Source organism: Pavona decussata, unplaced genomic scaffold (genome assembly GCF_977016875.1).
Source record: "Pavona decussata unplaced genomic scaffold, jaPavDecu1.1 SCAFFOLD_164, whole genome shotgun sequence".
Taxonomy (NCBI): domain Eukaryota; kingdom Metazoa; phylum Cnidaria; class Anthozoa; order Scleractinia; family Agariciidae; genus Pavona; species Pavona decussata.
In genome coordinates, this window is record NW_028145575.1 from 751681 (window position 1) to 770650 (window position 18970).

Genomic DNA, 18970 nt, shown 5'->3' on the forward strand with positions numbered 1-18970 from the left:
CTTTCTAGATACTGGCTGACTTATCTAGGAAGATCGAAGGGCCTCTGATCTGCTCGCAGGGTAAGGGTTCGGCAATTTTTTAGTCATTTACACCCTGCTTAGCAGTTATTCATCGGAAAAAATCTTTAGTTGAAAAATTAAGTAATATTCAAAGCAACGCGTTCTTGACTATTACTTACGATTTGTAAATTTGTAATTAAAATGTTACATTTTGCTGACCGACAGTCCATGGACTCCTTCCAGGATCAAGCTTTATTCTTATGCGCCTATAAACCTGCAAGCAGATGATTACGTAGTGGAGTTAAACGCAAGGCAAGATAGCGAGCAAAATCATTTTCAACGATCGAAAAAAAGATGCACTTCTCTGTTGACCTCCAAAGACTCCAGAGCATGACCAAGAAGAAGCCTGTGTAACGGAAACTTTGCGTAAGAAATTAAATGTGCCACGAGCATCCTGAAAGTCTCTAAAACACGAAAGTATCATAATCTTTATCAATAATTTATTGTTATACATTTCCGGCGGTTGTTAGAAAAACCAATAAACTTAATGGGACCTCGAGCAACCTGTAGTTTCTTAATTTGAATAATTTTATACCCAGTCCGTTAGTCTGTAGTCCGCGTTTTATACCTTAGTTCCTTCCTTCACACCCAGTCCGTAGTCCGTGTGATACACTGACCGAAAAATAATCATAGCTAAATTAAGGGCAGGGGACCTACATCCTCTGTACACTAAATGTCTTAAATTGTATTCTTTGAAATTAATACCAGTGAACTATCTCAGTAGGATTTTTGGGGGCTGGGGGGCGGAGGGCGGGGAGGGGGTGGGGCCTGGGGTGGAGGGATGTTTTCTCAGAGTCTGCAGAATAAATCAAGCCAGGACACTCAACAAAATTTGAACCAGCATTGCTTCCCCACTGAATTTGTTATTTTTATTCTTACCTCTCCTTCAGCCAACTGGACATGACTATTTAATTGATATCTGACCTGTCAAAATTATGAAATTTATAATACTGCAAATTACACCTTGACAGTTTTACATCAAGGTGCTATTTTTAAATTTGTTAAGTTGCCCTGGAAACAAATCATTGAAAGATAGCATGTATACTCATTACAACGAAATTAATCAATTTCAAATTTTCTCTTTATGTGAACTTTGTTCTCTTTTAACTATCGTCTTCTGTTTCCTACAAATACACACTTATTTCTGTCTACATGATTTTTAAATCACAGGAAATGCTGAGGTTTACAGTCGTAAAATAACTTCCCACAGAAGCCAGTTTGGATTAAATTCCACCCCCGCCTTCTAGAAATTTCAATAACTTAGCTTCAAACTTTGTTTTGTAAACTTTGACTTATGAGAGCCCTCCTCCTCGTACTTGCAAATTCCCTTCTGTAGGGGGAGGTATGGGGTATGAATACATTTTTTTTTTCTGGAAGCACACACTGACAGATACACTGTGAGAGTGGGAGGACTTAAATAAACACAAAGCAATTGACATCAGTGGTATAATGTCCATAGAATTGTGGGCAAATAAATGGTAAAATATCACTATTGACTTCAATGGTATAATGTATGTAGAACTGAAGTAGGCAGCCCAGGTATTTTACTGAATCCATTGAAGTCCCGTAATGTCAAATATCTGCCATAACAACAACTAAAAGCTGTCAGTGCTTAACCTAAAATAGTATAGAGAAGCACTTAGGCCCAAATAATATCATTTGTTGTTTAACTGTAAATGCTGTAGATTTGCATAAAATGCAGTGTTCAGCATTTTGCAAAATACCCTGACCCATCTGAAGTTGCATAATGGCTACAAGTGTTAAATGTAAGTGTCATTGCTAATGGCTTCAATTAACAATCCTCACAACAATGACTTCAATAGTTTGAATCAGCTATTGGAGTATCACTCAAAGCTTCGAAACGTTTTAAGCCCTGGTTCTATTTTTGATTCCAAGGACTTTCCTTATGGTTTGATTTCTGCTGCTTCCTTGGGTCTGGAACCTCTTTCCTGGATAGGAGCATAGGCTCATTCCCAGAACAGTGGCTGATAATCAAGCTTAGCCTTTCCCAAGGGGATTCTTTGGTAAATAATATTTCAAAATATGGGAAGGAAATTTCATGTTGTGTACGATTGACTGTATTCCTGAATAAGAATAAGAGAGAGTTAAGAATAAGAGCTGTTAGATTTCTCTTTTTAGGTAAATTTGGAAAAATGCATCTGCAAACTTTCAGTGAAACATGATAATTCAAGAGAGGTCTTGCATTCCACTAACTCCAAAAACCTCTTTAGGGATTCCTTGTATGTATTCCTATTCCGGGAATAGGGTCAATCGAATGCGCCCTTACATTTCCCACAGGACATCTTAACTTTGGATGACCGCTATCAAGCATTCATGTCTCGCTCTCTCAGACCATGTTTACATTTAAGTGATTTTTTTAATGAACCTCTTACGAGAAAAATCAATTTAAAATATTCCTGGAAAGATAGATATCCCCTTCACTCTCCAATACTATCAAAGGACTAACAGTTCCTCTGCTCACAGGAATTGCTGGGAAAGTAGGATGAATTTTGGAGTGGGGAGGGGGGGGGGGGGGGGGTGTTTGAGAGCTTAATCAATACCATTGGTACGAGTCAGCTTGAGATTGGGCACAGAAGTCACACGTAAATTGAATGTTCTTTATTTCTTTTATTACTTAAAATATGCCATGATAATATCTAGACTATCAAGTTACTGTATTTACATAGCAGGACACCAAACAAAGTGTTTTTGTTGAACAAATTTTAACATAAAGCTTAGCTAGTCAACCTGTGCTTGCACACACAACTACTGATGATAAGTCAGGGTACATGTAGCTACTGAACTACAGTTCTTGAACCATTTCATTTCAACACCTTTAATTAAATAACGTTGGCATTAAGATAGATTCTCAATATATGTTTGTAGATAACACTCAGATTACACAAAGCATAATGTTATAAGAATACTTCCCCTTTTTGTCACTGTACTAAGGCCACAAAAACATAAATAAAACCCAGCTTACCCTAGCTATAACACCTAACCTTAGCTGTGACACTACATGCATGGAGAGAGACAAGCTAAAACCAGGTTTACATATGCAATGGAAATGGGAGCTCAAACACAATAAGGCAATAGCTTGAACATGTGTGCATTTGTGCTTGTATTTCAGTTGTGTTTTCATTTGCATAGACCATGTGAACCAGCCTCTCCACAGTAACTTTGGTCACCTTGTTGGAGGAAGTCACTACAACTTTATTACAAGTTCATGTGGTTAGCTGTATCTTTCAAAGAATAATACAGAAACTGGTGCTAGTCAAACCATGGGAGTGAGCTAGACAGAGGTGTTGGAGTCAGGAGAGAAAGGAGGCAGGCAGAGAGGGAGGGTCAGGGCTGAGGAAGAAGGGGTAAAGAGGAACGAAGAGGGAGGAGAGAGGAAAAATCTTCATCTCTTTGGGCATTGATCCTTCTTCATTTTGATCACATACACATACAGCTACTGTAGTACAAACTGTTTAAGAACATCACCAATCAGCTACACGGGATTAGAAGAGAGGACGAAACCTTGAATAATAGTTTTGAACAGTTATTTTTTTTCAGATCACTGTTGATCATCTGATGACTCCTCATATTCACTACTGTCTTCTTCTTCTTCAATTGTTTCACATTGTACAATGTTAGCAGCTACACTGGCCAGACCTTGTGCAGCAACAGCTGGAGGAACATCATTGGGGTCTGGACCCTGAGACTTGCCAGCCAAGAGTTGATCTGCAGCACAAAATAAAATCAACTGTAAATAAAATCGTATTCAGAGAGCAATGTCTCGGTACCAGTGGTTCAGTAAAGCTGCATTGGGGCTAGGTATCTTTATATACCAAAACCCTGGGAAGAGTGTACTACCGTTTTGGTTTGAACTTCTTGAAAACAATAATTATTGACTGGTAATTTTTACATAACTTATTTTCCTTCGCTTCAGATTCATTATCATAATCTGGAGCAACAGAAAATAAAATTGAAAAGGTTGAACATTTTAAGGCAAAAAGAAAATTTTACCACAACATTCCCACAAATGCACCATATGGGTGTGCACCCTGGATGGCATCTGATTTTTGGCCTTCCTCAACTGTACTGTGTACCCAATTTTTGATCTTTTTGTATAAGAAGGGGAAAACGTTGTTACTGAGGCCAATCAGTGGTAAATGTAGGGGTGGGGCAAGAGGGGACCATTGTTCTGAAATGAAACATTGATCGATCCAGGACCCCGCAATGTTTATTTTGCTCTCCAGGGGGTGGGAAGGGGGAGACCTTTTATGGGTTTGAAATTAGTGAAAAGGGGCTTTTTTGAAGTTGGAAATATACAGTGGCCTTTTTTAGGGTGGCAAGATTTAGGAGGGACCTTTCTTAGGGTTTTACAGTGAGAGGAGCAGACCTTTCTGGGGCCTTAAACATTTTTTTGGCTCTTACAACTCAGGCTCATTTGTACCCTCCCTTCCCTGAGTTCTCCCCTCCCCCCCCCCCCCTCTCTGGGTTTTTCTCTCCAACTTATGCAAACTCTGCTGATAGACATTTTAGGTCTTTCTGCAAAAACAGCTGCAGTTCCTTAAGGTTCAGAAACATTAACGTTCTGACTTCAATGTACAAAATGAGCCAAAGAAATAGAATACCAATTACCCTTCTCTATTAGGTGGACATCTCCATGGTACTCCTGACACTGTATTGTTTCCTCATCAAAATCAGACGAACCTCCATACAGAACAAACTGGTTTCCTACGAGTGTGGCCGTATGCACTCCCCTGGCAGCTGGTTTACTTCCAGATACTGATGGCTGAAGCCATTCAGATGTGTCTGTAACAGTAACGTCAACACTTTCATTGAATAACAAGCCACTGCCTGCTACAGTTAGTTTTGCTGGCCTCTTATGCTGTATTGTAGAGTGTATTGGTTAGAGATAAGCTCAGCTTATACTATTTTGGGAAACGAAATGAAATGAAACAAGAAGTTGAGAAACAAGTGCTGGTTATCAGAAATACCGTTATAACTTAACACTCGTAAAGACTTGTTACTGCAATACATTTTCATTGCAATTGCGACAAAATTAAAAATTAAATAAATTAAAATAAATATATTTCCCGAAATAGTAAACCTTGTGATATTGCTATTTTGCGAAATATGCTGTTTCAATTAGCCTGATGAGTTATTGTTCAACTTGTCCTTATGGCAAAAACATGTTTCCTGATAAAATTTTGGAAAAATTACTTTTTTGTGAAATACGCTGTTATTAAACCTGTTCTGCTTGTCTTTATGGTGAAAACATGCTTCTCGATAAAACTTACTGCTGTGAGGGGCATAGGGGAGTGACTGTCAATCATTAATAACATATAAAAACCCATTTTGCAATAATAAGCTGTTTTAGTTGAAGTGGGTGATTGCCAATTGTTTTAAAGTATTACAACCCAAAACAATTCTGAAAAATTACTATTTTGCAAAATCATCATGCTGTTTTAGTTGAAAAATGGATGAATGCCAATCATTTTACATGTAAGTTATTACAACCCAGTAAGAAGGTTGAAAATCCTAACAAAATAAAAGAATAATTTAATCTGTTTCCCTGAACAGAATGAACAGTGTTGTAGATTAGTTGCTGGTTTACCTGTATCAAAGATGTGTAGACCATCAAAATGAATATTCTCTGGACTTCTTCCACCAATAACAATCACTCTGTTACCAACAGCAGTGCATGTGTGAAATGAACGAGGCTCTGGTTGTCGTCCTGTAGTGGGCGTCAGGATCCACTCCATAGTTTCTGAAAAAAACAAATGGGGTTTATAAAGTTTGCAGACTGAAACCTCAGTAAAATATATTCATCAGCAACACACATATTTCCTTGAATATAGTTGGGGACTACTATGTTCTTTTTACTTGGGTGACTGTTCAAGAGAGGTGATTTTTCAAGGAAAATTTTATAATGCTTTAACTGTAATTTTACATTTCAAGATCCCAAAGGGAGGTTTTTGGAGCTGAGCCCTGTAATTTTTTTTGTGTGTGGAGCCCAAAGCCTTCTCTACTTGGAGCCCGGATAAAGATGCTGATTCTGCCTAAATGGAACCCTCGGGTAAAACAATAGAGCCCCAGAGCCCTGACTTTTCTCTCTTGGAGCCGTAAACCTCTTTGGACAAAAGGGGATGATTATAAAGGTGTGGGGGATTATTTGAGAAGGGTGATTAATTGAGGTAGGGTAAAAGTGACTTATAAGTAACCACATCACTCCTATCTGCACAAATGGTAGCATTTTAATTTCCATTCCAGTAGAGTCAGTAGACTCACCTGTGTTCAAAACAAACAGGTCATTTTTCCTGCCAACACTGTCTCTGCCTCCAAAGATGAAAAGCTTTGATCCAACAGCACACATTCCATGAGCTGCTCGGGGTGTTGGACATCCAGTAAATGAAGGCAACAGCTTTTCCCATGTACAGATTTCTAAGAACAGTATTCTTACCATTAGAAAACAGTGAGGCTTTTCTACAAGTATATGCTAAAATGATTCTGTTGATTTGCAAGTGAAGGAGTCCTTCCTTTGGATCCCTGGTTACTGCACTGTTTCTTTACAGGCATTAAAAATTTTTCTTTGTTTTTGACCTTGTAAAATTCCCTGAAAAACTGATTTAATTGATAGGAGAAATCCCAGTGAAAAAGTAATGACAATAAAGATAAGTTTTAGATAATGATAATTATAAGCAATTCTATAGCAGCTATTCCATTAATTGTCCGGGATTCTTCACACAGTACCCTATGAAGCTCTATCATCCTCAAGAAGATAAACCCTAGTGTACACTAGTAATAATCATGGATTAACAAAGTGTGTTCGATCTCTAGTGGCTACTACATGGGCTTGAGGCCCTTGCATGAAATCAAGGCGAGTGATCAGCCAGCCCAAGATGGCGTCCAAACCCTGAAATTGCACAGCATCCAGAAAGAAGCGACACGAGTAGTTTGCATTCTCCTAATGTCAAACGCAAAAACAGGTTGAACAGAAATCGTTGATAGTTACATTTCAATAAATGTGCAAGGAAGCCTAATGAGGCTAAAAGCTTATATATGAATAGACCTCCTGAGACTAGTTACTGGTAATATTAAAATGTGGCTTAATGCACTCATATTTGAAAGAAGATTTATATAATGTGAGCTAACATACTATAACAGCTAATGAAACTTAAGACAAACTTTTCTTTCTATTAAACTTAAGCCTCTAAACTTAGGGTCTGCATCATCTGGAAAGTCCAGCTTATGTACCTGTGCCTATAGATTCACCGGTATTACACTACATGATACATACCTGTATTAAAACTAAAGAGATCATTGAACCATCCAAAATCTGCTCCCTCTTCTTGAGAAGTGTCTGTTTCTTCTAAAGGACCAAAGCCACCAAAGAAAAGAATCTTGGTTCCCATAGCAACACATGTTAGCTTGTCACGAGGTGATGGAGGAACACCACTGCATGCAATCTTTTGCCACTGTTTTGTTTCTGATACAAGAAAGAAAAGTTGTAAGAAGTAACAAGGAGGAAAGGTTGAAGAACACCTAGAAGGGGAAATGAATCACATAGCTCCTGCCACACACTAACTCTTAAAATTCCAAGGAAATGTACTTTTAGATATATTTATATAAACATTTATCACCAAATGGCCTGCAACACATATTAGATTATGATTAGATTAGATTATGATTAGATTAGATTAGATTAGATTAGATTAGATTAGATAAGATTAGATTAGATTATCACTGGACAGGTGTAAATTTTTAATGTGATTTTCTTTTCAATACTATCTTATTGTAAAGCGCCATGAGCCATGGATATGGCGCTGTATAAATCTTTTTATTTATTTATTAATATTTATTTCTTTATTTATTAATATTTATTTATTTAACACTCTAAGAGTGCTGCATGACTGTACATAATTTCACTCACCAGTATCAAAAGCATACAGATCATTCAGCCATCCACAATCTCTGCTCAGTCCACCAAAAACATACAGTTTGTTTCCAACTGCGGCCATTGCTGCAGATGATCTCGCTGATGGGACTTCACCTCCTGTCACAATCTTGTTTAGTGACTGGGAATCTAAGAAAAACACAGTCCACTATTGATTTGTTTTTTCCACTCCTTATAGCCTAGCTCCATTATACTGCTATTCTACCTAGCGGGCTACAAAAAGCCAGCAATGGCAGTTACTTAGGAATTTGTTATGGTACACCAGGCAATAATAAATTTCTCGTATAGGTAAGATTTAAGCATTCAGCAAATCCCTTTTATTGCTTTTCTATCTCTCTAAAATACTTATTTACCCCTAGTTATTTTTTATTTATTTTATTTTTCCTACTGTATCTTTCTGTAAAGACACTATAAATAGTAACTGTGTACTTACTGTTGCGTGTGTATGACTGTGTGTGTGCAGCTATTATAATTGTAATTATTATTGTAATATTATCATTGTCTGTGTGTACACGCAACAAAAAATTAATAAATTGTTGCATCAAAGTACCCTGGCCAATAATTTACCACCTGCATAAGTTTAGCCCAATTTTTCTGGATTCTCAGCTGAATCAACCGAGCTTGACCAATCATTGGAAATGAATGATAGGAAATCAACTGGTCAAACACTACTAAAAAAATATTATTAGTGATTGTTTTTGACGATTTCTTGGCTTTTAATGGCAATTGCTTCCAGCAGGACCGGAAGCACAAAACACTGTTTTTCCAGCAACAAGCAAACACTGTCTTTCAGGCGAAAAAGTAAAAAACTCAAAAACTGTCTACGCCACTCTCCACGCCATCTTGGGTGCAGAACACGCGACTTAAATTAGTTCATGTCCAGTCCTCATGCGGCGCAAGGCTAAGTGCATGTGCGGCTAACATGTAAAAATACAATTATAATAAAGAGTAAAAAGACAGAAATGTCAATGTCAGCCAAAAACAAGAACGAATTGTCCAAAACAGTGACAGTTAATTGAAATCAACTGGTATCTGCTATTGGTAAGAGTCATGACAGTCAACTGTAAATGAAAATTGTTGAGTCAATAAAAATAGAAAGTCCATCAAAAGATGGCAAGCGATGACAATAAAAGAAAATTGAGAAAAAAGTCACCACATTGATTGTCGATTACCATTACTAATAAATTAATAAAAATCGCCTATTATCGATTGACATTGATTTTCATCCATTATCGATTTCATTATCGATTCGCCATTGAAGCCGGGTGTCAAGTGTACGTTAAAATCCAAGGCTTTATACTAAACCATGGACTTGGGAAAGTCAAAGAAAGGCAAAGTATAGAACTAAATTATTGGCAAAAAATTCTTCTTCGACTGGTTTGAAAATCTGTTGTTATTCGGGTAGGAAAAGGCAATCGGCAATCCACAGAAACTTCAATAACAGTTGCAACATAAGATCAATATGTAACTTTTGCTTACCAGCATCGAAAACGAGAATCTCGTTGGATTCGGTTACTTCGCCTATGTCAGGAAGCCAGCGAACTCCACCGAACACGTAAAGTTTGTTCGCCACCGCGGCCGCACAGTGGCCATCTCGAGAGGGCAATTTCGCATCCATCTCCACCTTCTTCCATTCCACTTTTACATCATTTAGAAGCTTTGTACCATAAGTAATCGGCGCTGAAGATTCATTTCCCATTGTTGTTTGTCTGCAAGCAAAACGCGATGAGAGAACTGCTGAAAGCAAACTGTTCGATCCGTGACTGCGCGCGAGCTTCAGATTTTGGCGGGAAGATCCGAATCAATATACTTGACTCATTTGACCAATCAAAACACGCAAATGCAAATCGATATTCACAGGCATGGCGGACAGCCGAGGGGTTGTGGATGAAAGAATACCGTTTAATTTCTTCAAGAAAATCCCCAAAATTGTAAGTTTTTACCAAAGAAAAAGTTTTTTTCAAGGAGATTTCTCATCTAATTTACAAGTGGATAAGATACTTTCCTCTGATAGGGGCATGTTTATGTGCTTTTCGTTCAACTGTAACTGACTTTCGCTTAACCTTAATTTTTGCTGACTCCCACAGGAATTACCCGTCACATCATTATTCGCTTACACTAAGCTTATTTCATTTCAGGATAAAAAACCTTAGTAAAGGGTAAACGGAATCACCTGCTTTATCATTGTTCATATTATTTTATGGCTCAAAAACTTTTTTGAAAAAAAAAAAGGGGGTAATTTTTTTATATTCCAGGAGCTTCATGCTCATATAAACGGATCTATAAGCGCAGAGACGATTGAGAAGCTAATACTGAAAAAGACCGCAGAAAAGGAAAACCTGAACAGTTTAGTGTCACAATGGGAAACAACGATCCAGAAAGGCGACAAAAGAAGTCTAGAAGAGTAAGTTTTCTAGCATGAACCACTAGTTAATTAGATAGCAGGATTTCAGAGTACCCACTTAATATTGTACTTCAAAAAGCAACTCGGATGTGCTACAGGCTGTAGCCTTGAGCACTTAAGTTTTACCATCTGAACCAAATGTATTATTTGGTGACTGTGGGACTACAGCAACCATAGGATTGTGCCATTGCAAGTGGGATAGTACTGTGTTGTTACAGAAAATATATGTACCCCTGTCGTGCAATGCTTTTTTGTTTAGCTCCTCCCTCCCCCCCCCCCCCTACCTCGGAATTTCCAATGTCAATGGCTGTGCTGTTATTTTTGTCCATCAATTCTTGCAGGATAGGAAGTTGTAGTGGAATGGGGGTAATTATGCAAATCTAAGGGACACCTATTGGTTTGAATCCAGATTGTAAATTACTTTGAAAGATTAGAAGGATAGTGCTTTAAAACGAGGGGTGTTTAATGGAGTCATTACTGCATTGAATTTACATTACATCACCAAGACATACACTTTTAGTAACTCTAGTTCTAGTTGTTAAATTTTTTCAAGTTGTTTGATCCATTCCATGGCATATTAACTTGCTTAGAGCTAATTATCCTCTCAGGAGAGTAATTTTCTCTTTACTTCTTCCTTTCTCACAGGTGTTTGTCAATGTTTGGAATTATCTATCAGCTTGTAGATGACACCGACACAGTATTCCAGGTTAGAGAATCAAAGTGACTTCAATGAACTCTCATTTACCCTTTGCTTAGAGTTAACTGCATGTAAATTTCTAGGAATTTGAACAAGGTTGGGAGAAGGAGGAATCCGGATTTTAAAGTTGCAGGGAGATGGGATATATATGGCAAACAAGGTCGTCATTGCCAAAAATATGATTTGAACTCTCCCGCAAAATGGAGGAGGCAAACGTATTCCCAGGACCTTACCCATTCCCTGGGACTGGAAGAGGAGAGGCAGTATACTGGATGAAACATGCATTATAAGGAGTGATTGTTAATGGGCCGTTATGTGTGATTCTATTATCTCTTTGGGTTTCATTTATTGCCATGCATCAATATCTCAAGACAAAATGCTGTCAAATTTATAATTCATAATTACTCAGAAAAGATGCATGGTTAAAAAACCCAGTTAATCCAACCACATTTTTTCAGCCTGTCAGTTGTCATATTAATGGGCTTCGATTGTATGTTATATTACCTTCAAGGTAACGAAAAGTGTGATTGAAGACTTTGCACAAGATAATGTCAGATATTTAGAGCTAAGGAGCACTCCAAGGGCTAACCCAAAGACAGGTATTGCAAATGTCACCCATGCAATGCATATGTGCAAATTTTCAATTTACCATAATTCATTTTTTTCCCAGGAACAAATTTAAATGCACCTATAAGAATGAATTATGATAACTATGATGATGGCAATGTCGATAAAGGTGGCAAATGATGGCGGCAATCATAATTTTGGATCACACTGATGATGATGATGATGATGAGGATGATGATTAAGTAATTTATGTAATCTAGGATTTTGAAGCATAAATTAATGAACCTGTACATGGATGAATGTTATTTTCTTTTGTGGTGGAAAGACCATCAACGTCTCGATGAGTTCAGAAGATGTCAAAGTTTTTCAGTCAACTTGGCTATTTTGGGGTGACCGTCCTATCAAAAGTCTGATCCCAACCGTTACACCACCATATTTCCACTTGTTATTACATACAGTCTTCCATTAAATACGTCTAATAAAATCTTTATTGCCTCTACCTGTAAAGGGACTTTTGGTAAGAATTCCAAAATAGAATTAAAAGTATGATGAGCTAATGAACACAGAGATTCTCATTTAAAAAAAGTAAACTTAAGTTAAATTTGCTAACTTACTCTCTGAAATTGTCATTAATGGATTTTTTTTATTCACCACAGGTATGACAAAGCAGTCCTACATAGAAACAGTCTTGGCAGCTATTGAGGATGCTAAAATAACCAACCCTAGTATAACTGTCAGGTAGCTTAAGTCAATACATTTAGTTTCATTCATTAACTAACCTTCCTCTTGCATTGATTCAGATGCTATTGCCAAAACTCACATCTTGTCCTGTAATAGCATGTGGAAATACATTGTATTAAAAATGGCTTGTGAGACTTTTAATGGAACATTCTGTCAGAAGTTGGGGGTGACCTTGTCATGGACCAGCATTGCATCCAGAGTGCAGCAGTAATACTCCTAGTTGCTTCATTTCACAGTAACCATGTTAAACTTCTGGCTAGTATATAGGTTACTTAGGTTTGAACATCTTCTTTACCTTCCCACCTCACCACGTCATTAAAGGGGAAGTATCATGGTGTTTTAGACCTCTTTTGTTAAAAATGGTGAAATAAGACCTTCACTTTGCTACAAAATAATTCTAGAACAACGCGAGGGGAGAAATCAACTCAATTCTTGACAGGAACAACTTGTACTCTGTTCTAGCGCATTTTGGAGACAAAAATACGAAAACTTGAAAAACATTAGCCTAACATTTTTCAAGTTTCAATCCATTCTGACCTACCCTGTCTCTGGCCAGAGGCACTAATTGACAGTTTCATTGCACTGGGGTGATAATTTATAACACAGCTAGACAATTATTTTTTGTTTCTGTTGTCAGACAAACATTTTTGGGTTTTGAAATTGCATCAAATTTTCGTGATACTTCCCCTTTAAGTGAACTCCAGCCATGTGGGCTGCTTAGACCCAAAGTGGACCTAATTTGTTCATTTTGCCATCAGGTAAATGCCAATTCTCTCCAAAAACAGAATTATAGGTTCCAAAAGAACAGAATTACTGACTATTCTGAGTATTCCCATTCCAGTATCAAAAGACACAGCTTGAGACCAATAACTTGGACCTGCAAGGATTAAAATCTGTTTGTCTTTTCATCTTTTTATGGAAGGTTTATATTGGCCATAAATCGCAGACTTGGTGTTGACGATGCCATGGATACTGTACAACTGGCTTTGCAGTTCAAATCAAAATCAAATGGGATTATAGTGGGTGTAGACTTGAGTGGGGATCCTAGGGTAAGTAGTGCTTCAGAAATATTAACAAAGTACTAATGTGCATGTAGGCTGATGTACACACGGCCGCTGTTTACACACCATACCTATTTAATGCAGGAGTGATTAGCAAACTAGATTACGGACCATAAAACACATCACCTGTTTAGACACTGGCCGGAATTGCATGAGAGAGTTAATGCTCGCCTGGTGTTTTACATCAAATTCTTTCATTCACTGTTGTTTTGATTTGGTGATCTGTGCGACGCAGATTATGTCGGGTATACCCCTCGTCATTTACACCAGCGCATTAATGAACACAAATATTCTGCAATCGGGAGGCACCTTGAGCAACACGGTCTATCGAAGGCTGATTTAGCCGACAAGCAATTCTCTGTTCTAAAGAAATGTAGATCAAAGCTTGACTGCCTGGTCTTTGAGATGTTGTTCATTAAGAAATTGAACCCTGAGTTGAATACTCAGTAAGACTCTATTCGCGCCAAACTCTTTACATGACTCTGCGTGCGAATACTTCATTATGATAACATATTTTCACTTTTATTTGTCTCTAAGGGATTCTTTTACATTTATATTCGTTTTCATTTCAGTCATTGCTGACTTGATAATGACGTTGAGCAAACGTTGAAACGTCGTCACTTTTTAAACTTTTAAGCCAAGATGGTTTTGAATTTTTTAAAGTTTTCAACATTATCGCAATTTTTTTATAGTTAAATTGTTTAGGGGGAATAATAAACAATAGAATTTAATGAAAATATCAACTTGTTAACTCTCAAATGTGGCCACATTCATAATGGGTAAACTGATTTTAATAATTCCTTTTACTAGTAAATAAAATAACCTTAAGTGAGCACATACTCTGATGGGTTGAAAACTATGGTAAAATGTTTTAGGATTATTTCCAAATCCATACTCTTGAACTGCCGTGGGCCTTCAGAGACCATAAGGTCTATAAATTTGTTTTGAGAGCAAGATGTTTCAAATGAAGCCTAAAACATACGTAGATAAAACATTCCATTACAACTTGCTTATACAGTCGAACCTCCACTAACGGCCACCTCTCCACAACGGCCACCTCTCTACAACGTCCAATTTTTCTTGTCCCGGCGGACAGTCCATACATTAGCTCTTGTTTAAACCTCTCTACAACGACAACGGCCAGTACAGTACTTTTTTGTAAAAACCTCTTTTTATAAACTGATGCAGTAATCGACATTTGTCTTTGGAACATTACGTTTCTGTATCCATTTTAATGATATACGTATTTTGATTGTGTTCCGTTTATATGCTGCAGTAAGCATAAATTGTCTACAATAATAGAGCGAATGTTGCGAACCTTGCTCGTTTCGACTTGTTAACATTTTGATTCAAAACATTATTTATGTTTTATTGTGTATTTTATCTATATATATTATTTAAGATTGGATTGCCATTATAGGCTACAGTAAGCATGAATTTGGCACAATAAACATGTTGTACTTCCCGAAAAAAAAAGTGTCATATTACACCCCTACCTCCCCATAACGGCCACCTCTCCACAACGGCCACTTTCTTCTGTCCCCAAGGTGGCCGTTGTGGAGAGGTTCAACTGTAGATTGGTTCAATCAGCTAGTCTTCACCCATCCTGAACACGATTGCTGCATTTAATATCATTGTCACCTGAAACATAATAGCGATAAAAATCACACATTCTGTTAATGACCTCAGGCATACAGCTCAAAAGATTTTGTACCAGCTCTGAAGCTTGCCCGAGAAAATGGCTTTAAACTTGCTTTACACATGGCAGAGGTAAGTATAATTCAGTTACAATAGAGCTATTATCAGTGCCAAAATCAGAGATAAAGTTGTCATACTAGCCAATGATAGGTGAGAGCAGACACAAAACAACACAATTGAAATAATAATGACAATTTTGTGGACTTTTTGGGAGGTTAGGTTTCTGGTATCTTTTTTTGTTTTTGTTTTGGAGGAACGATTGTAGCAGGGAATTCTTTAGAGTTTTACGTATGGAAGTTGAAGTTTCTGTCTAGGCCACTGCAGTTTATTTTTTTATTTAGTTTTTTTTTTTTGGAGCGTGGGGGGGGGGGGGGGGGGCGGGCATGGTGAGTAGGGTGCAGTTTTAACCTAATAGCACTTATTAAGTGTCTAGCAACTTGGCGTTATTCATACCTTTCAGTCACCAAATATACTTGAGTGTCCCCTCTGGAAAAGGAATAAAAAAAAAATCAAAATCACCAACCTTCAGTGTGATGTAGTAACCACTCATTTGTCTGCAATGACTGCTAGGATGATCAAATGTGTAGAACAAGGTGGCCAACTGGAAGCAAAAGTCGCTATGAACTGCAGCACCGTCCAAATCTAGTACTTAGCTTCCAGTGCAGATGCGAACACTGGGCTATTTGTCTTTATGTTTTGCGGCCACCTCCCTTGTTTTGGTGGCTTTAGAGCATGAAGGCAAATGTGATTCTCCCTCACTCAAAAGGTGTGCCTGTGAACTCAAAATCTGGGGATCAAAAAATCCAAAGTCAAGAACAAGACAGACCACCATGGCACTGAAGTGATCTCATAATCAAATTATCAAGCTAACTCGACTGATCTGAAATAAAATTTGGCTTTGCCGAACCTTGAAAACATCGCAGACTTCAATTCCCACTTTTCTTCCTCTTGAATCAGCTTGATCTTAAAGCCATCTTATCATTGCTTGTAAGGTGCCTGATGTGGAGGATACAAGGGTCCTGCTTGATTTAATCCCTGATAGAATAGGACATGGAACTTGTATTCATCCAGAAAATGGTGGCTCCCAAGATCTTGTAGAGATAGTAGAGAATCATGGCATTCCTATAGGTACGTTGGGGAATAATTATTAAACATTGCTGTTGGTCAGTGCCGATTTATTTTTCATTCTTATTGGAATGAATAGCATTGAAACCTTTGCATACCTCTGGTTTTCTTCCTATTAATATAGAGATTTAGAATTGTGTTTATGGCAAATGGGAAAGATGAGATAATTTATTTTTTTATGTTTTCTTGAAAAAATAGGTACATAAATGAGAATAGTACAAAATAATTGACTGGCCTTTGATGCTAACCCAAAACTACTCAATTTTACTGAGAAACTGAAAACAGTGAGCAGCAAATACAGGATAAACATGGTCACATGGTCATTTCTGCCATTTACCGATTGGTGTAAATGTAATAATTCTAAATCTCTGTAGTGTTACATCCAAGTGGGATTATACAGGCAGATGTGGGGCATGGTATTTGATTCTATCTGTTCATTCTTACTCTGGAGCATTTGGCTGTCATATTTATTACCAGCATGGACTTAGCATACACTTGGAAGGGAATTTAGTCACTCAAACTAAGAAGAGTTTTTACTTATTTTACCCTTTGTGGCCTCAGGGAATCTTGACAAAAACAATGATTCAAAAAAAGGTTGAGAGCCCTGTTTTTGTGCTCCCCCTGCACGCTTAACATTGATTGGAACATATTACACATCTGAGGTTTCTGTTCAATATTATAAAAGCCAGTCATTATGCAAGCTAACTGTAGCCTGATTCTCAGACATCCAAGGTCGTTTGCGGCTCCCTCGCTTCTCTCCTTCTCCCAAGGAAGAGAAGTAAGGGGGCAGCGCACAACCTCAGATGTGTGAGAATCAGGCTAGTAACACTATAGCTCTTTGGTATCTTCACATACAACCCTTGCCCTGCCTCATTGAAGGCTACAACAAACTTATGTTAAATTTACAATAAACTGTCAACAGAACTGTGTCTAACATCCAATGTCAAGACCAAGACTGTTGCATCGTATGCTGATCATCATTTGGACTACTGGCATAATGGCAAACAACATCCCTGTATTGTTTGTGTAAGTGTTAAACTATCACAATAATTAGTATACTCACACTGTCTTACTGTTGGGCATAGAGTTTCCGCCTGTTGGTGATCGCATTTTTTATTAGGAGCAATCTGTCATTTAGCATTCAAAAAAAGTTTTCTGAACTGAGCCAAGAACTCACTTGAATATAACACCTTTAACTGGCATTGCCAGTAAGTATTACAGCTTTAAAAGTGCTTTATTAAATCAATTTGAGCTACATGGAATTTGGAATAAATTTCCACATTATGGGTGAAAATGTCACAGCAATGGATGCAGAAGTCTCTCTGTTGAGAACTCAACCGCAGTGTGCTTTCTTGTTTGAAACCTTTTTTTTACTTTTTATCCTATGAAATTGAAAAAAGAAATGATTCTTTTAAAATATGGTTTAGTTGCTTTTGTAACAAGGAAATTATTATTATATTCCAGTGCTTGATTATTCTTCACATATTGACATGTCTACATTGTGTCTATTTATTATTTGACAGACTGATGATAAAGGCGTGTTTTCTACAACATTGTCAGAGGAATACTCTATAATGGCCAGAACATTTGATCTGACAGAAGAGCAGGTGTGGAACTTAACATACAGTAGCATTGATTACATATTTGAAGGCGAGTCTGTCAAAAATGGTCTAAAAGAGATGTGGAATGCAGACAAAGAATTACGTCTCTAAAATAAATAAACATGTTTATAATAAAAATGTTGTGAAAATGCAATATTTCCAGCATCATTGCTTTGATTGTACCAGCTGCTGCACCTTTACAGTGCGACACGCCTTACCGTGGCTACCCAACAAACATAAAATACAAAACGACAATAATAGTTTTCAATAATTCGTTGTTGCGTCACTTGCCTGTTGAACTTTGCAAGGAGGCGTGACCGTTAATCAAATTGGCGTATCCTGATTGGCTAACTTGTAAGATTTAACAGTTTGTTGGGTGTCCACGGTAAGGCACATCGCACTGTAATATATCTTATCTCTTTGTCATTCCAAATTTTAATTTAAGGCTTGCAATATAAATACAGTGGAAGCTCTCGTAAGCAGACACCCACAGGACGCAAAAAAGGTATCCGTAACTGAAGCTGGCCGCTTAAGAGCATGGTTCTCGTAAGTGGCCACTAGAGGTGTAAGGGATAGATGGCTGCTTACGGGAGCTTGCCCAGCTAACAATACATTGGGAAATTAAATAATTTTTTTGTTTTATTGGCTTATGCAATGCCGCGATAATGGCGATAACTGTAATTAACCTACTGTAAAATCATTGTGATGAACAGCGATGTGAGGTTGATTGATTAAAATAAGATTCATGCAGAGGCTAATGGGATTTCCTTTTGGGTGTCCGTTTATGGGAGCTTAAAAACAAAGGAAAGGTCTAAATCGTAAACCCCTGAAAGAGTCTGCGGCCGCTTATGGGAAAGTGTAAATACAGAGTTTGTATGGGAGTTCAAGTGGGGTTTCGTGAAGGCGGTCGAAAGTAGAGCTGTCCTGCTTACGAGAATGTCCATTAAAAAAGCTTCTGCAAAAGCCCATTTTACAATTGTGTTTAGTAACCTGGCTTTTGAGTGGAAGTGAGACTGGAGTTTACTTTTCAGTGTTTTGATAGAAAGCTTAGTGCTTTTGATATGTAAA

The 18970-nt window shown here is 37.6% G+C and overlaps 2 protein-coding genes across 2 annotated transcripts; one reads left to right on the forward strand and one right to left on the reverse strand.

Moving 5' to 3' along the window:
* Window positions 1-2657: 2657 nt before the first annotated feature.
* LOC146464375 (kelch domain-containing protein 1-like) lies at window positions 2658-9843 on the reverse strand. The gene is made up of 7 exons (XM_085129813.1): window positions 9488-9843; window positions 7985-8137; window positions 7352-7540; window positions 6343-6495; window positions 5669-5821; window positions 4690-4863; window positions 2658-3786 (listed from the first exon to the last, which is right to left on the reverse strand). The coding sequence occupies exons 1-7, from the start codon at window positions 9705-9707 to the stop codon at window positions 3620-3622; spliced, it is 1209 nt and encodes a 402-aa protein (XP_084985939.1). The 5' UTR covers window positions 9708-9843; the 3' UTR covers window positions 2658-3619.
* LOC146464376 (N6-Methyl-AMP deaminase-like) lies at window positions 9732-18652 on the forward strand. The gene is made up of 10 exons (XM_085129814.1): window positions 9732-9939; window positions 10264-10412; window positions 11058-11118; window positions 11621-11708; window positions 12333-12414; window positions 13340-13466; window positions 15168-15248; window positions 16169-16304; window positions 17224-17327; window positions 17825-18652. Exons 1-10 carry the CDS (start codon window positions 9871-9873, stop codon window positions 18011-18013), a joined length of 1086 nt encoding a protein of 361 aa, XP_084985940.1. The 5' UTR covers window positions 9732-9870; the 3' UTR covers window positions 18014-18652.
* The last annotated feature ends 318 nt before the right edge of the window (window positions 18653-18970 follow it).